At 35.8% G+C, this 15011-nt stretch overlaps 1 protein-coding gene across 3 annotated transcripts in view; it reads left to right on the plus strand.

Annotated features, from left to right (window-relative positions):
- The window catches only part of Nck1 (NCK adaptor protein 1), an 80250-nt gene extending 67777 nt beyond the window's left edge, over nucleotides 1–12473 (plus strand). For all 3 annotated transcript variants that reach the window (XM_026382135.2, XM_077793643.1, XM_026382136.2), the window contains 2 exons: nucleotides 6275–6987; nucleotides 9004–12473. In XM_026382135.2, coding sequence (XP_026237920.1) covers nucleotides 6275–6987; nucleotides 9004–9198 — 908 coding nt within the window. In that variant the 3' untranslated portion in view covers nucleotides 9199–12473. The remainder of the gene's footprint in view (nucleotides 1–6274; nucleotides 6988–9003) is intronic.
- Nucleotides 12474–15011: the final 2538 nt, after the last annotated feature.

A 15011-nucleotide genomic window follows, 5' to 3' on the forward strand; every position in this document is an offset into this window, starting at 1 on the left:
TGTAAGTATTTGTTTGCATATCTATTTTCAGTTCTTTGATGGTATATTCCTGGGGAAGGGATTGCTGGAATATATGGTAATTGTTTAACTTTTTGAGGAACTGTGAAATTGTCTCCTGTCTTACATCTACCTAGCACTGTGAGAGGGTTCCAGTCTCTCTATATCGTTTCCAACACTTCTCTTTCTTATCTGTTTGTTTATAGCCATCCTAGTGGGTATGAAGTTATTGCATGGTTTTGATTTGCATTTTTCTAATGATTGATGCTGTTCAACAACTTTTTTGTGCTTATTGACTATTTGTATATTTTCTTTGGAAAAATATTTATTTGTGTATCCTTTTCTAATTGTTTTTATTTTGGGCTTCTAAGAGCTCTTTTTATGCTCTAGACTGTTAATCAGAATTATAATATACAACCTATTTTTGTAGGTTGTGTTTTTTGCAATACTAGGGATTGAACTCAGGTGCACTCTATCAATGGCCTGCCCACCCAGACCTTTTATTTTTTGAGACAGGGTCTTGCTAAGTTGCTAAGGCTGGCATCAAACTTGCCATCCTCCTGCCTCAGCCTTCTGAGTAACTGGGATTAAAGGCATGCCTCACAACATCTGGCTTCATTTTCTTGAAAGTATCCTTGTGCATAAATGTTTTTAATTTTCAATGAAGAAAATAATTTTTCTTTCTTTGAGAGGGAGAGTTCCTTTAGCTTTTGGTGTCAATAACTTAAGAATCCATTGCTAAATCCAAAGTCATAAAGTTGTATGTTCTTCTAAGAGTTTATAGTTTTAGCTCTAAAAAATTTGGGTCATTGGTCCATTTTGAGTTTATTTTTATATATGATGTGGAGTCCAGTGTCATTCTTTCGTATATGGATTTTCCCCAGTACTATTCATTGAAAAGATTATTCTTTCTCCTTATCAAATGGTCTGAGTGCCCTTGACAAAAACAGGTCATCCATAGCTGATGAGTTTCAGGAATTTCAAAATTTGGTTTTGTTCATCTGTCTGCCTTTATCTTAGCACAACACTATTTTGATTATTTTGGCTTTGTTGTAAGTTGAGCACAAAACTGATGAGTCTTTCACCTTTTCCATTTTCAAGATTGTTTTGGCTACTTAAAGTCCCTTGCCAAATCTGAAATTTAGCATCAGGATGTCTATTTATTTAGTTTTCTTTATTTCTTTCAGCAGTATTTTATAATTGTGTAAATTTATACTTATTAGGCTAAATTTATTTCTATTTTATTTTATTCTTCTAAATGCCATTATACATGGAATTTTCTTAATATTCTGGGGGCTCATGGTTTCAGAGATCTCAGACAATAGTCAGCTGGCTCCATTCCTCAGGGCTCAAGGTGGGACTGAACATCATGGTAGAAGAGTGTGGTGAAGGGAAGTGGTTCCATCAGAAAGCAGAGAGAGATCTCCACTTGCCAGATACAACTGTGCACCCAAAGCTACACCCCCAGTGCCCCCACCTCCTCTAAGCCACACCCCCAGTGCCCCACCTCCCCCTAGCCACGCCTCACCTTCCTTCAATCATCAAGTGATTAATTCAACGATTGGGTTAAGGCTCTCATAACCCAATTATTTCTTCTCTGAACTTTCTTACATTGTCTCACATGTGAGCTTTTGGGGGACACCTCACATCCAAACCATAACATCTAGTATTTACAAGAGCTTTAAAAAATCCCTTATTATTCTATGTATATTTTTTCCCATCATCTTCCTTTTCAGACTTTCTGTGATCTGTCTGTTCCTTGTTTCAATTGTTGTTCCTTGCCACAGGCTGCTGAATCAATGCAATGATTTAGTTAAAAGCCACCCAGGAAGACACCCTAACCCTGGGAATGCTCCAATAAGGCAAACCCAAGGCAAACCATTGTGCCAGTTCTTCCGGGAATTGCTAGACAAGTTGAAACCCCCAATCACAATTGTTTAAAGATTTGTGTCACTCCCTCAGGCTTTAGGAGTGCAGGTTGGTGCCCTTACAGCCTTATACTGACTTGGAGTATGGGGAATGGTAGGCAGGTATTTTAATATGACCCACAGCACACAGCATTAGCTTTCTTCACTAATCTTTGCCCTAGTTTTTATACATTTTTTTAATAAGTTTCAGGGTTTTGCAAAAGTTAAATCTGATAGTATTTAGTGGGAGCCCTGGAGTTCCCTACTGTGATAATTATTTCTGATGTAGAAATTTTTAAGAATGATGAAACTGTTAACCAAAAGTCAGAAAACTAGAGGAGAGAAAATTGATTTATCAGTATAAAAGAGATTATTTTTATGTGGACATAGTACTGGGTTTGAGATGCTAATATAATCTGTAGCTATCTAATGACAATTGGAATTCTGGTGCTTGAATTCCAGAAAGAGCTTAGAGCTGCAAATAGATCTGAGCGTCTTCTACATAGAAGTGTATAATTTCCTTGAAATAGAGGGGAGGCCAGGCATGTCATTTTGGAAAATACTTTTAACCCAGGAACCTACCCTATTCACCTACTTATTCAGTAAACATTCACTTTGTTCCTACTACTAATGTGGGTACTACCAAGCATTGGAGATACAAGGGAATAAGATTTAGTTTTCTGTCCTCGAGAATTTCACTTTCATATAAAGGAAAACACACAAGTACATCATAATAGCAAGGTTTAGAGGAACCCACACAGGCTATACAAGAATATTTAACTAGGGGCTGGGGTTGTAGCTCAGTGGTAGAGCATTTGGCTAGCACGTGTGAGGCACTGGGTTTGATCCTCAGCACCACATAAAAATAAATTTAAAAAAATAAAGGTTAAGAAAAAAAGAATGCTTTTCCTTTAAAAATAAAAAAAGAATATGTAAGTAGTCAGGAGAGAGAACAGGATACTCAGAGGAAAGTTCAGAGAAAGAAAACATACTGGAGAGAGAGGTCTATGATCTTGGTTGCTGCATGAAGATATTGAGAAGACTGGGGACTCTAAAAGATTCAGATTTGGCAGTAAGGTGATGGCACAATTTTCATAATGTTTTAATTGGGTAATTTTGATAGCACTGGCAGATATAAAGAATCAGATTCTCAAGAGTTTGTGAGCAGAAGTGACTTTATTTTGGAGTAGAAGATTCTAATATGTTTGTAGACTTAACAAAATTGAATAAGATGGAAACAAGGATGCCAAAGAGTTTCAAAAGAGGAATGGTTGTATTTTGAACTCAAAAGGACCAAAGTTTAGGGACTTGGCTGAAGAAAATGAGTGAGGGTAATGAGAAAGTTTTGAGACAGTAGGAAGGAATTTTAGAAGTTTAAATATCTGCTAGTTTTGGGCTGGGGATATGGCTCAAGCGGTAGCGAGCTCACCTGGCATGAGTGCGGCCAGTGTTCGATCCTCAGCACCACATACAAACAAAGATGTTGTGTCCGCCGAAAACTTAAAAATAAATAAATAAATTCTCATTCTCTCTCAAAAATAAATATCTGCTAGTTTTGAGCATTTAATAAGGTCCCTGGAATTATGTCTGTAACCAAAATTCCCTGCCCTTGTGGAGGTTACATGTGAATAGGTGGAGGGAGACAAAAAAGTAAATAATACATCATTTTAAAATAAATATGAGGGCTGGGGATGTGGCTCAAGCGGTAGTGCGCTCGCCTGGCATGCGTTCGGCCCGGGTTCGATCCTCAGCACCACATACCAACAAAGATGTTGTGTCCGCCGAGAACTAAAAAATAAATATTAAAAATTCTCTCTCTCTCTCTCTCTCTCTCTCTCTCTCTCTCTCTCTCTCTCTCTCTCTCTCTCTCTCTCTCCTCTCTCTCTCTCTCTTTAAAAAAATAAATAAATAAAATAAATATGAGATAGAGTTTGCTGGTTCTGGGAACTAAAAAAGCAAATGAGAAGATTACCCACTCAGACATCACTCACTACAATTTTATATTTCATATTAAGTTCTAATTTAAGTTTTTCTTTTGTGTCTATACAGCTAATTATAAAATCCAGGTTAATGAGATTAGTATGAGTTTGGTGGAGCCTTTTTTATGCTTAGATTATAGCTATGAGAAAAAGTAATGTATATTAACATTTAAGAGGAAGTCTATTAATGTATGACAACTTTATAATTATGTAGTTGCTTCCAGGTCTTTGACAGGAACCAAGATGAAAAGGTAAACCATCACATAGCTGAGATTAAATCTGTGATTAGGAAAGGAGAATCTATTTATTTATTTTATTTATTTGTTTGTTCGTTCATTCATTCATTACATGACAATAGTGGAGTGCATTACATTCATAATTATCCATTCACAGCACTATTTTTCGTAACTCCGTATATAAAGTATGTTCACACCAAATTATGTCATTATACATGAGCTCTCTCTTTTTTTTTGTATCACAATTTTTATTTATTTATTATTAGCTACACATGACAGTACGATGATCTTGACAATTCATACATTTGAATCAAATGGGGTATAATTTCTCATTTTTCTTTTCTTTTTTTAAAGAGAGAGAGAGAATCTTTTAATATTTATTTTTTAGTTTTCGGCGGACACAACATCTTTGTTTGTATGTGGTGCTGAGGATCGAACCTGGGCTGCACGCATGCCAGGCGAGCGTGCTACCGCTTGAGCCACATCCCCAGCCCAATTTCTCATTTTTCTGATTGTACAGGTTGCAGAATCACATTGGTCATACAGTCATCTGTATACATACAGCAATAATAATGTCTACTTTATTCTGCCGCTCTTCCTATCCTCCCTTCCCCTCCCATCACTTCTCTCTACCCAATCTAATGTGACACACTTTTTTTTTCTCCTCACAACATCATACATGTATTCTGTATAACAATGAGGGTCTCCTTCCATCTTCCGTGCAATTCCCCTTCTCCCTCCTTTTCCCTCCCACCTCTCTTCCCTATTTAGTGGTAATCTTCTTCTCATGCTCTTTCTCCTATCCCATTTTGAGTCACCCCCCTTATATCAGAGAAGACATTCGGCATTTGATTTTTAGGGATTGGCTAACTTCACCTAGCATAATCTGCTCTAATGCCATCCATTTCCCTGCAAATGCCATGATCTTGTTGTTTTTTAGTGCTGAGTAATATTCCATTGTGTATAAATGCCACATTTTTTTTTATTCATTCATCTATTGAAGGGCATCTAGGTTGGTTCCACAGTCTAGCTATTGTGAATTGTGCTGCTATAAACATTGATGTGGCTGTGTCCCTGTAGTATGCTCTTTTTAGGTCTTTGGGTATATCTGAGAAGGGGAATAGCTGGGTCAAATGGTGGTTCCATTCCCAGCTTTCCAAGGAATCTCCATACTGCTTTCCAAATTGGCTGCACCAAATTTGCAGTCCCACCAGCAATGTATGAGTGTACCCCCACCCCCATCCTCGCCAGCACTTATTGTTGTTTGACTTCATAATGGCTGCCATTCTTACTGGAGTGAGATGGTATCTTAGAGTAGTTTTAATTTGCATTTCTCTGATTGCTAGAGTTGGTGAGCATTTTTTTCATGTATTTGTTGATTGATTGTATATCCTCTTCTGAGAAGTGTCTGTTCAGGTCCTTGGCCCATTTGTTGATTGGGTTTTTTGTTTTTTTTTTGTTGTTTAACTTTTTGAGTTCTTTGTATACTCTAGAGATTAAAGCTCTATCTGATGTTTGAGGGGTAAAGATTTGTTCCCAGGATGTAGGCTCCCTATTCACCTCACATATTATTTCTCTTGCTGAGAAAAAACTTTTTAGTTGAATTCGTCCCATTTGTTGATTCTTGTGCTATAGGTGTCTTATTAAGAAATTTGGGGGCTGCCCCCACGTGATGAAGATTAGGGCCAACTATCTTCTATTAGATGCAGAGTCTTTGGTTTGATTCCTAGCTCCTTGATCCATTTTGAGTTGATTTTTGGGCATGGTGAGAGAAAGGGATTCAATCATTTTGTTGCATATGGATTTCCAGTTCTCCCAGCACCATTTGTTGAAGATGCTATCCTTTCTCCATTGCATGCTTTTAGCACCTTTGTCTAATATAAGGTAGTTGTAATTTTGTGGATTTGTCTCTGTGTCCTCTATTCCGTACCATTGGTCTGCCACCCTGTTTTGGTGCCAGGAAAGGAGAATTTTTATCTCATTTCCAAAAAGATGTTTATACTACACAGACATTTGTTATCTGCATGTAAAGGCTTAAACCTAAAAAGCAAAACAAAACAAACTACATAGAATTTAGGATTCTTTTTAAATAATGAATAAATTGGTGTTTTTGGTAGTCACTTACATTCTTATTACCTTCTCTTCTTTTAAACAGGCATTGGAAAAGTGAAAAGAAAACCTAGTGTTCCAGATTCTGCATCTCCTGCTGATGATAGCTTTGTTGACCCAGGGGAACGTCTCTATGACCTCAATATGCCTGCCTATGTGAAATTTAACTACATGGCTGAGAGAGAAGATGAATTATCATTGATAAAAGGGACGAAGGTGATCGTCATGGAGAAATGCAGTGATGGGTGGTGGCGAGGTAGCTACAATGGACAAATTGGATGGTTCCCTTCAAACTATGTAACTGAAGAAGGTGACAGTCCCTTGGGTGACCATGTGGGTTCTCTGTCAGAGAAATTAGCAGCAGTTGTCAATAACTTAAATAGTGGGCAAGTGTTGCATGTGGTACAGGCTCTTTACCCATTCAGCTCTTCCAATGATGAAGAACTTAATTTTGAGAAAGGTGATGTAATGGATGTTATTGAAAAACCAGAAAATGACCCAGAATGGTGGAAATGCAGGAAGATCAATGGAATGGTTGGTCTGGTACCAAAAAACTATGTTACCATTATGCAGAATAATCCATTAACCTCAGGTTTGGAGCCATCACCTCCACAGTGTGATTACATTAGGCCTTCACTCACTGGAAAGTTTGCTGGCAACCCTTGGTATTATGGCAAAGTCACCAGGCATCAAGCAGAAATGGCATTAAATGAAAGAGGGCATGAAGGGGATTTCCTCATTCGTGATAGTGAATCTTCGGTAAGTTGATTTTCAAAGGTAAATGGAAACAGAGCTGTGGTTATTAAATAAATAAAGAGAATTTGTATGCTGGGACCTAAGCATAAATGTTCTGAAGGTAAAGTTGCTGTTTTTTCTAACTATATGTATCTTGAATAAAACATAGCTATAGCAGTGATATTATACTGAATTTATTTGGCCTTGTCCAGTTGTGTTGATTGGTGTTCCTGGAATGTGTTCTGTTGCATTAAACAGAAAACGGAAGAAAATTAAACATTGACATCTTCATTTAAAGTAGAATAATGCAGTAGATAAAACCAGGAAAATATTTCTTAAATTGCTATCAGATGCAATATATTAGAAAATAATCACTGTAGTCTTTAAAACATAGAAATTCCCTAAGTTTAAAAATTGATATTTAAGTTTCTTCATATTGGTTATTTGAAAATTAAAATACACTTTTATTATATACTTTATAAATCTATTTTAGTGCTGGATGAAGTGGCACACACCTATAATCTCAATGGCTTGGGGAGAGACTGAGGCAGGAGGATCAAAAGTTTGAGGCCAGCCTGAGCAACTTAGGAAGGAAGAAGGCCTGTTTCAAAGTTAAATGATTGGTAGAGCAGTTTCTTACCATGTTTGAGGTACTGGGTTCAATTTCTAGTACAGTAAAACAAAAGCAAAAAAATTCTATTTTAACACTGTTAGAAATACATTTGCAATAAAAAGTAAATTATATTACAGTACTAGTAAAATGATAAAACTATAAAACCATAAAAATTGAGGAAGAATATAGTTATTTGGTCTCTTTTGGTATTGTCTTACATATTAAAATTTGATGACACTAATTTTCCTTTAAAATTACCTCTTTTCCTTTGGTAATTGATAGCACTATTCTTCCACTTAGCAAGTCATGATTAGTATTGACTTTGGTGAGCATAATTTATACAAAAATGAAGGTATATTTATATAAAAGGTTGAAAGAGAAAAGAAAATTATTTGAACTTCCTTAGGGAAGTTCCGGGAGATGGGGCTTGTACCTAACCCTTCAGAAGATCAGGTGGTTGATAGAGTAGTGGCCAGATGTCTGGTCTGGCCCACTGTTTGAAACTTTGGGAATAAAAAGAAGCTTCCAATGTTGATATAGATTTTTCAGAAGATTGGTTGGTTGGTTGGTGTTTGCTTTTGTTTTTAAACCTAACAACAAAAAACCCACTAATTAAAAAAGAATGAACTTGAGTATAGAATACTATGTATTTCCTTGTGGGTAGAGCTAGATATAAGGCAAAATATACCATTATTTTGAGCAATATAATTTTTAAGGTAGAGGTCTTGAATAGGTATATTTTGTATAAGAATCCAGACTTCAAAATTTTCTTTTGTGATGATGAGACCTGCCAACATTGAATATTGTTCTACAGGACAACAATCACAGATGACAAGTGTCTGCTTTAGATTGGCCTGTACACTGTCATTCTCTCTGTCCATCCACTTTTGACACCTGTTTACATTACTTTTTTGGCCCTTGTAGGCTTTTTGAGTTTGTGACCTTCCATTAGACTTTAGACTGATTCTCACTTTGTTTCTTTTATTTTTGAGACTTCAGAGTATTACCTCTTCGTCACCTACTATAAGCTACAAATCGAAAGGAGATGGGGTGGATGTATGAGATTTTTCTCCTGTATTTCTTCAGTAGACTGCCTGGAGAGAAGACAGTTATTGTGCCTCAGATATTAAACTAAAAGATTTACTGTAGTTGTTATGCTGTGGACACCAAGATGTTCAGAAACTCTTGATTGCATGGTTTTGAGTCCTCTTTTGTTACCTAAATGGGTGATAGTGGGCAAGTTGGCTTTTCTGCCTCATTTTTCTCATCTGTAAAAAGAGTTTAAGAGGTAAAAGAAATAATGTAAAATTTTGCATAGTGCCTTGTACTTATTAAGCACTTGGAGTTTAGCAGTTTATTAGTTTAATATGAAAATGCAAATATATGGCTTTCAAAATGTTGACTATTATTTGTTTTTTCTCTTTTAGCCAAATGATTTCTCAGTATCACTAAAAGCACAGGGGAAAAACAAGCATTTTAAAGTCCAACTAAAAGAGACTGTCTACTGCATTGGGCAGCGTAAATTCAGCACCATGGAAGAACTTGTAGAACATTACAAAAAGGCACCAATTTTTACAAGTGAACAAGGAGAAAAATTATATCTTGTCAAGCATTTATCATGATATTGCTGATCAAAATGACTGCTCTACAGCTTTAATTCATCATGTAATTGACGACAGGAAGTGTCAGTCCAATCATGCTTGATTGGAAATTGCTGTTTCTAACTCTCAGAATTGACTATAATACATAAGTATTTTTATTATAACTCAGCCCATACATTATATACTACATATGCAATGCATCTGCATAGAACAGTTCTTATCCTTGGTCTTCTGTTTAACGGTTCCTTCTTTGCTGTTTTTCTCTTTGCTTCTAATATTAAGGTTTTATATTTTGGAGGGAAAAAAAGGAGTAATACAGATCAGAAGTCTTTATATGGAAGAATTTCTTTATTCCCATTACAGATTTCCTTGTAAAGGCACCCCATTAGTTCTGCCATGGTTTCTCTTCATATAAAATTATATCTATATATGGCATATGCTCAAATAAATTTCTTGGAGAGTGTTAATCTTTTCTGTGACTAAATAGCAATAATAAATGGAAAATTAGAAATTATTTTCAGGTATGAATTTGTCACAAGCCATTGTAAATACCAAGTATGTTGTGTATGCTGTTATTTTTAAAAGTTCATTCATTATTTTCACTGTACTATGAAACAGATGGGGCATGGGTTAGAAACATCTTAACATAATTCTTAATTACAACTGTTGAAACAAAAAATATCACTCGATTCTTAAGAATTTTCTTTGATTTTTTTTTCTTGTTACTCGAGAACAAAGCAGTCTCTGAGATACTGAGCTTTTAAAAATATAAATGGCTGCTCTGTGTTACTTTCTTTTTCCTAGTGTTACTTTACCAAAGCATCTTGTATTAGAACATGTTATATTGATGCCTGTGTGAAATAAATTATGAACAAGTCTTGGGGAAATAGGAGACAATAAGATATGTAGGGCGTTTTGGTTTTATTCCTCTCCAAACATACATTGTAAGAGACAGTATTTCCTATTTTTACTTCCTTCTTTCAATGTCCACCCCATCTCACCCCAATTCCATGCTTGGAATCAAATCCAGGGCCTTCTATACATGTTGGCAAGTGCTGTACTACTAAGCTGCTCCCCAAGCACCTCCTCTTTTCAGCTTTGAGTTTTATTGACTGAGACACTAAATTTGATATAAACCTGAGGGGGGGAAGTGGAATGTGCTTATGGTTAGATAAAATTACATTATTTTTAAAGTCTTATTTTTGTTTAACAAGTTGTAGTTTAGGTGAATGGATGACAGGCTTCTGTAAAGTTTTTTTGTTTTGTTTTTTAATATTTTTTAGTTGTTGATGAACCTTTATTTTATATATTTGTATGTGGTGCTGAGAATCGAACCCACTGCCTCGTGCATGCTAGGCAAGGGCGCTACCACTGAGCCACAACCCCAGCCCTTCTGTAAAGTATTGAATCCACTGCTGTAGGCCACAGGAAACAACCATTGTATTTTGTGGTCATACTTCTCATTATGCTGAAAATTTACTAAGCAAAGTTAACCATCATTTTTTTAATTCAAAATACTTATTAAAAGCACATAACTAGGAAACATTAAAAAGTCATATTTTCAGAAATTTCTCCTATATTACCTAAGTATATGAATATTTCCATTTTCTGCTATTACAAACAGATAATACATCAGAGTTATTGATGGTAAAATTTCAGTTGTGAAATGTATATTTTAAAAAAATTATTTAAATCTTAAAATATTTTAAAGACTAATGTTGCCACTGGGTGGCAGCCCTGGCTTTTCCCACTAAGCAACAGAAGTCAGCAAATATAATTAAGACAGTGGTGTATATCTATTCTTAAAATCTTTTAGTTCATATTATCTTTCTCAGTGCTTTATTAAATTAATTATTAGATAAGTTTAACGGAAATAAAAGTAATTTATGCTTTTTTGGCTGTAAAATCACATGAATATAAATTGAGGAAAACAGTTTAAGAGAGTAGAATGACTAGGTAGTAAACATCCTTTTTTTAACATTTAATGATGCTTTCTCTTTTTCTACCAACTCTTCATTATGAAAAATGAAGATGAATGCTTAATTTTAAAAGGAGCAATTTGTATGAACAAATATCAACTATTTATAGCAAATCCCCCACTGAACTGATATTAATAGAGCATGATTTTGAGGAAGTAGCTAGAAGTGGTGTAGCCCTGGAAGCAAGGTACATGTTCCCATGCCATGTAGAGTTCCCAGGTAACACGTGCCAGTAATTCCTATTGTGTGCTCATTATGGGATAGAAGCTTTACTGGGAAGTACTTTGAACTTCATTGTTAATCTTCCGACAATGACTTTTTATAAGTGTAAATTTTACTTGAAGCAATTTTTTTAGGAATTGGAACAACCTTACAAAACAGCTGCATAGCTAGGTAATAATAGGATTTGTGTTAGGAACCAAGTTTCCTCATACCCAGACTGGTGGTGTGTGTATCAGAAAGTACTGCTCTGCGCTACTTTTAGACTAGGAGGAATGTCCTAGGAAAAGTAGTGAAGTTTTCTATCATATAGGAGGTGATTAGTTATCAAATTTAAGTGTACCTAACACATGTAGCCCTGCCCAACCCACTTCTACAAATAACTTTTCCAGAATCTAGGAAGGAGCTTAGTAATAAGAAGAATGGCTATTGCTGCTGTAACCCTTATTTGTTTGTAGGTCCTTAGGATTCAGCTGGATATATATGTTCACACATGTACCTAGTGGTATTAAAGACTGTTTCGCAGAAAGCAGGAAGGGTGAGTGCAAATCTATTGCCATTACCAGAAGGATAAAAAGGCCTAGCAGTTGAGCGACCTGGGTTGTTAGAATAAGGTCATCCTTATAGATAAATGTCATATGAATTATTTCTAGCTGTAATGCTCTATCATGTTATCCAAAGGTAACAAAGAAGCAAGATTGCCACTGTCTATGTAGTTCCTTTGTGAAAAGTAGGAAAAGGCACCTTTTTCTCCCAGCAGGCCCAGCCCCTTCCTATAAAGAAATCCAGAATTTTACCCCCTCATCTTGACAGAGTGCCTTGTTCAGGTTTTAACCAAACATAGTGGCCTTATAGGAATACTAGTTGACCATACAGTGCTTGAAAGAATTAATGAGGGGCTTCGGGTGTAGCTCAGTGGTAGAGTGCTTGCCTTGCATATGTGAGGCATTGGTTTTGATCCTCACTTAGCACCACATAACAATAAAGGTATATATAAAAAAGAATGAAACCTGGGAGAGTGGTGCATACCTGTAGCTTCAGCTACTTGGGAGGCTGAGGCAAGAGATCCTGTGAGCACACCATGGGCAACATACTAAAATCCCATCTCTAATAAGGAAAAAAAAAAAGCACTTTTTTTTTTTTTTTAGTGGGGGGTTTCGCATAAAATTCAACATTTCCTTCTTTAAAATGAGAAGCTGGCAGCACTGTAATTCAATTCCCCTAATAGCAATCAGCTGAAACACAGTACAGGTGGTGACCTTATTATTTTTTAACATATTTTATGTGTTGTTGGACCTTTATTTTTTATGTGGTGCTGAGAATCAAACCCAGTGCCTCACACATTAGGCAAGTGCTCTACCATTGAGCCACAACTCCAGACCCCCCCTTATTCTTTTTACTAATGTGAATGGTGAAAAAATTCAAATAGTAAAGCCTATTTCCCTACCTATCTAGTTCAATTTCCAAATTCAGTTACTGTTACTCTTCATTTTTTCTGTTTCTTGAAGAGTTTGAGACTTGGGATCCTGAAATTTTCATTTTCTAGAAACACTTCTGCATTGTCCAATAAATTTGTGTATAATTACTCATGCTTTGACTTTTTCCATTTTAAATACTTTGCTAGAAGATAAGAGTTCTTTGCATTTTTCTAAATTTAAATATTATATACATAATATTTAAATTTAGAAAAAAATATTATATGGCAGTGCTGGGGAGTGAACCTTGGGCCTTGTGTATGCTGTCATTTTTTTCTTAAAGGGATATTCAATATAGGGTAGATGATATCATTTTATGTTCTGGTCAGCATCTGGTGTACTTTTAAAACATCAAATTATTGATTCTGGGGGAAAACATTAGTTTTTGTTGCAAGGTAGGAAGTATTGACTTGCTCCTCTCCTGATAAACTGATTTTGTTGGTGTTTAAAAGTTCATGTGACTCACCTTTGCTATATTCTAAAAAATTGACAGACAAGCAAGCAAAATATGAACGCTCCACACCCTAATTTCTTGCTGTTACATGATCTAAACCAGCTAAATGAGGACTTGTATATTTCTAGTTTACTTTTCTGTTTCTCTTTTGATCTGAAAGTATACACAATTTGCTAAGACTTGTTTAATGGGTAGAACCTATGCTGTGCTTGGCAGATTTTGAAGAATAGGAGGCGGCATTTCAGTTGCCCTGTTTTATACCAGTGTATTTTTGAGAATGTTTGCTGGGTAGAGCACTTTCATCACATCAGGTATTTCGGAATTGGTCTGATGCCTACAGTGGTTTACGTAAATATTTATCTACTAGACTGGCTGATTTTTATATGTTTGCTCTCAAAATTACTTAAAGCGCAGGTAAAACTTATTCTTTTGAAATAATGTTAACAAATTTTATATATTTTAACTAAAATGTCACAATATTCAATTTCCTCTTTCCATGTTTTCTTGTACCTCTTGGAATGATGACTTTCAGACAGGAAAACAAACATTTTAAGTAGACCTTTTAAAGTAGATGTCTTAAGATGTTTAGTTGCTTTACATAATCTTTTGGGCTCAGATAATTTACGTCATAGACTATGGAGAAATTTTGGCAGATAGCCTTGGAAAATTATGGAGATAAAAGGGTGATTCCAGAAAATGACTATTAAGAATTGTCCACTTAAATATAGACTAAAACACAGGAATAGTTATAAAATTGATGTTTTTTAGCACTTCTGAAGGAAATTAATAACCCCTGAATGAGCATGACTTTTCTGGAGTAAATGATGTCAAACAAATTGGTTTTGATGTTTTCTAGTCTAAGAGTAAGGGGGCTATTATAGATAATAAATGGTAATTTCACCAAGGGTTATGATAATCACTTGGTGTAAAGATGAGAAAAAAGTATTTCTGAACTGTTGGACTCAATGTCTCACATATTGAGGGCGCGGTCCCTAGCCCCCAGGGCTATTGGGAGATGGTGGACCTAGTGGAAAGAAATTAAGTCATTGGAGGCATCCCTCAGATGGTTTATCTGTGTGTGTATTATTGCATGTGTGTATATTTAAATAACTTCAAAGATATTATCTATCCAACTAACTCACCTTAAGTATTTGATTGCTCAGCTGCCAGGCTAGTCTCACCTAGCAAAATAGTAGTGAAGAAAATGGATAAAACTTATGTTTCATTGATGCAGTGCTTAATGGAGTAGAGCTCTGAATTTAAAATAGAACAGGTTGATGAGGTTGTAAGAGTTAAGATTGAGGTTGTTAATGTGTACAAGATGATCAAAGGAGGTCTCATAAAACTGACCCTTGAGCATATTGTGTGCTCTGCTTAACAGAAGGATTAACCAGGAAATAGAGCAATAGCAATCATTATCATCATGATTTATAGGTCACTGTTTCTGGTTTTTAAAAGTTGAAATTGATTAAAATGGCATTTTAAAATTTAAATTTGGGGGGCTGGGGATGTGGCTCAAGCGGTAGCGCGCTCGCCTGGCATGCGTGCGGCCCAGGTTCGATCCTCAGCACCACATACCAACAAAGATGTTGTGTCCGCCGAGAACTAGAAAATAAATATTAAAAAAATTCTCTCTCTCTCTCTCTCTCTCTCTCTCTCTCTCTCTCTCTCTCTCTCTCCTCCTCTCACTCTCTCTTAAAAAAAAAT

The sequence above is a fragment of the Urocitellus parryii genome, chromosome 2, assembly GCF_045843805.1.
Source record: "Urocitellus parryii isolate mUroPar1 chromosome 2, mUroPar1.hap1, whole genome shotgun sequence".
In the NCBI taxonomy this organism is placed as follows: domain Eukaryota; kingdom Metazoa; phylum Chordata; class Mammalia; order Rodentia; family Sciuridae; genus Urocitellus; species Urocitellus parryii.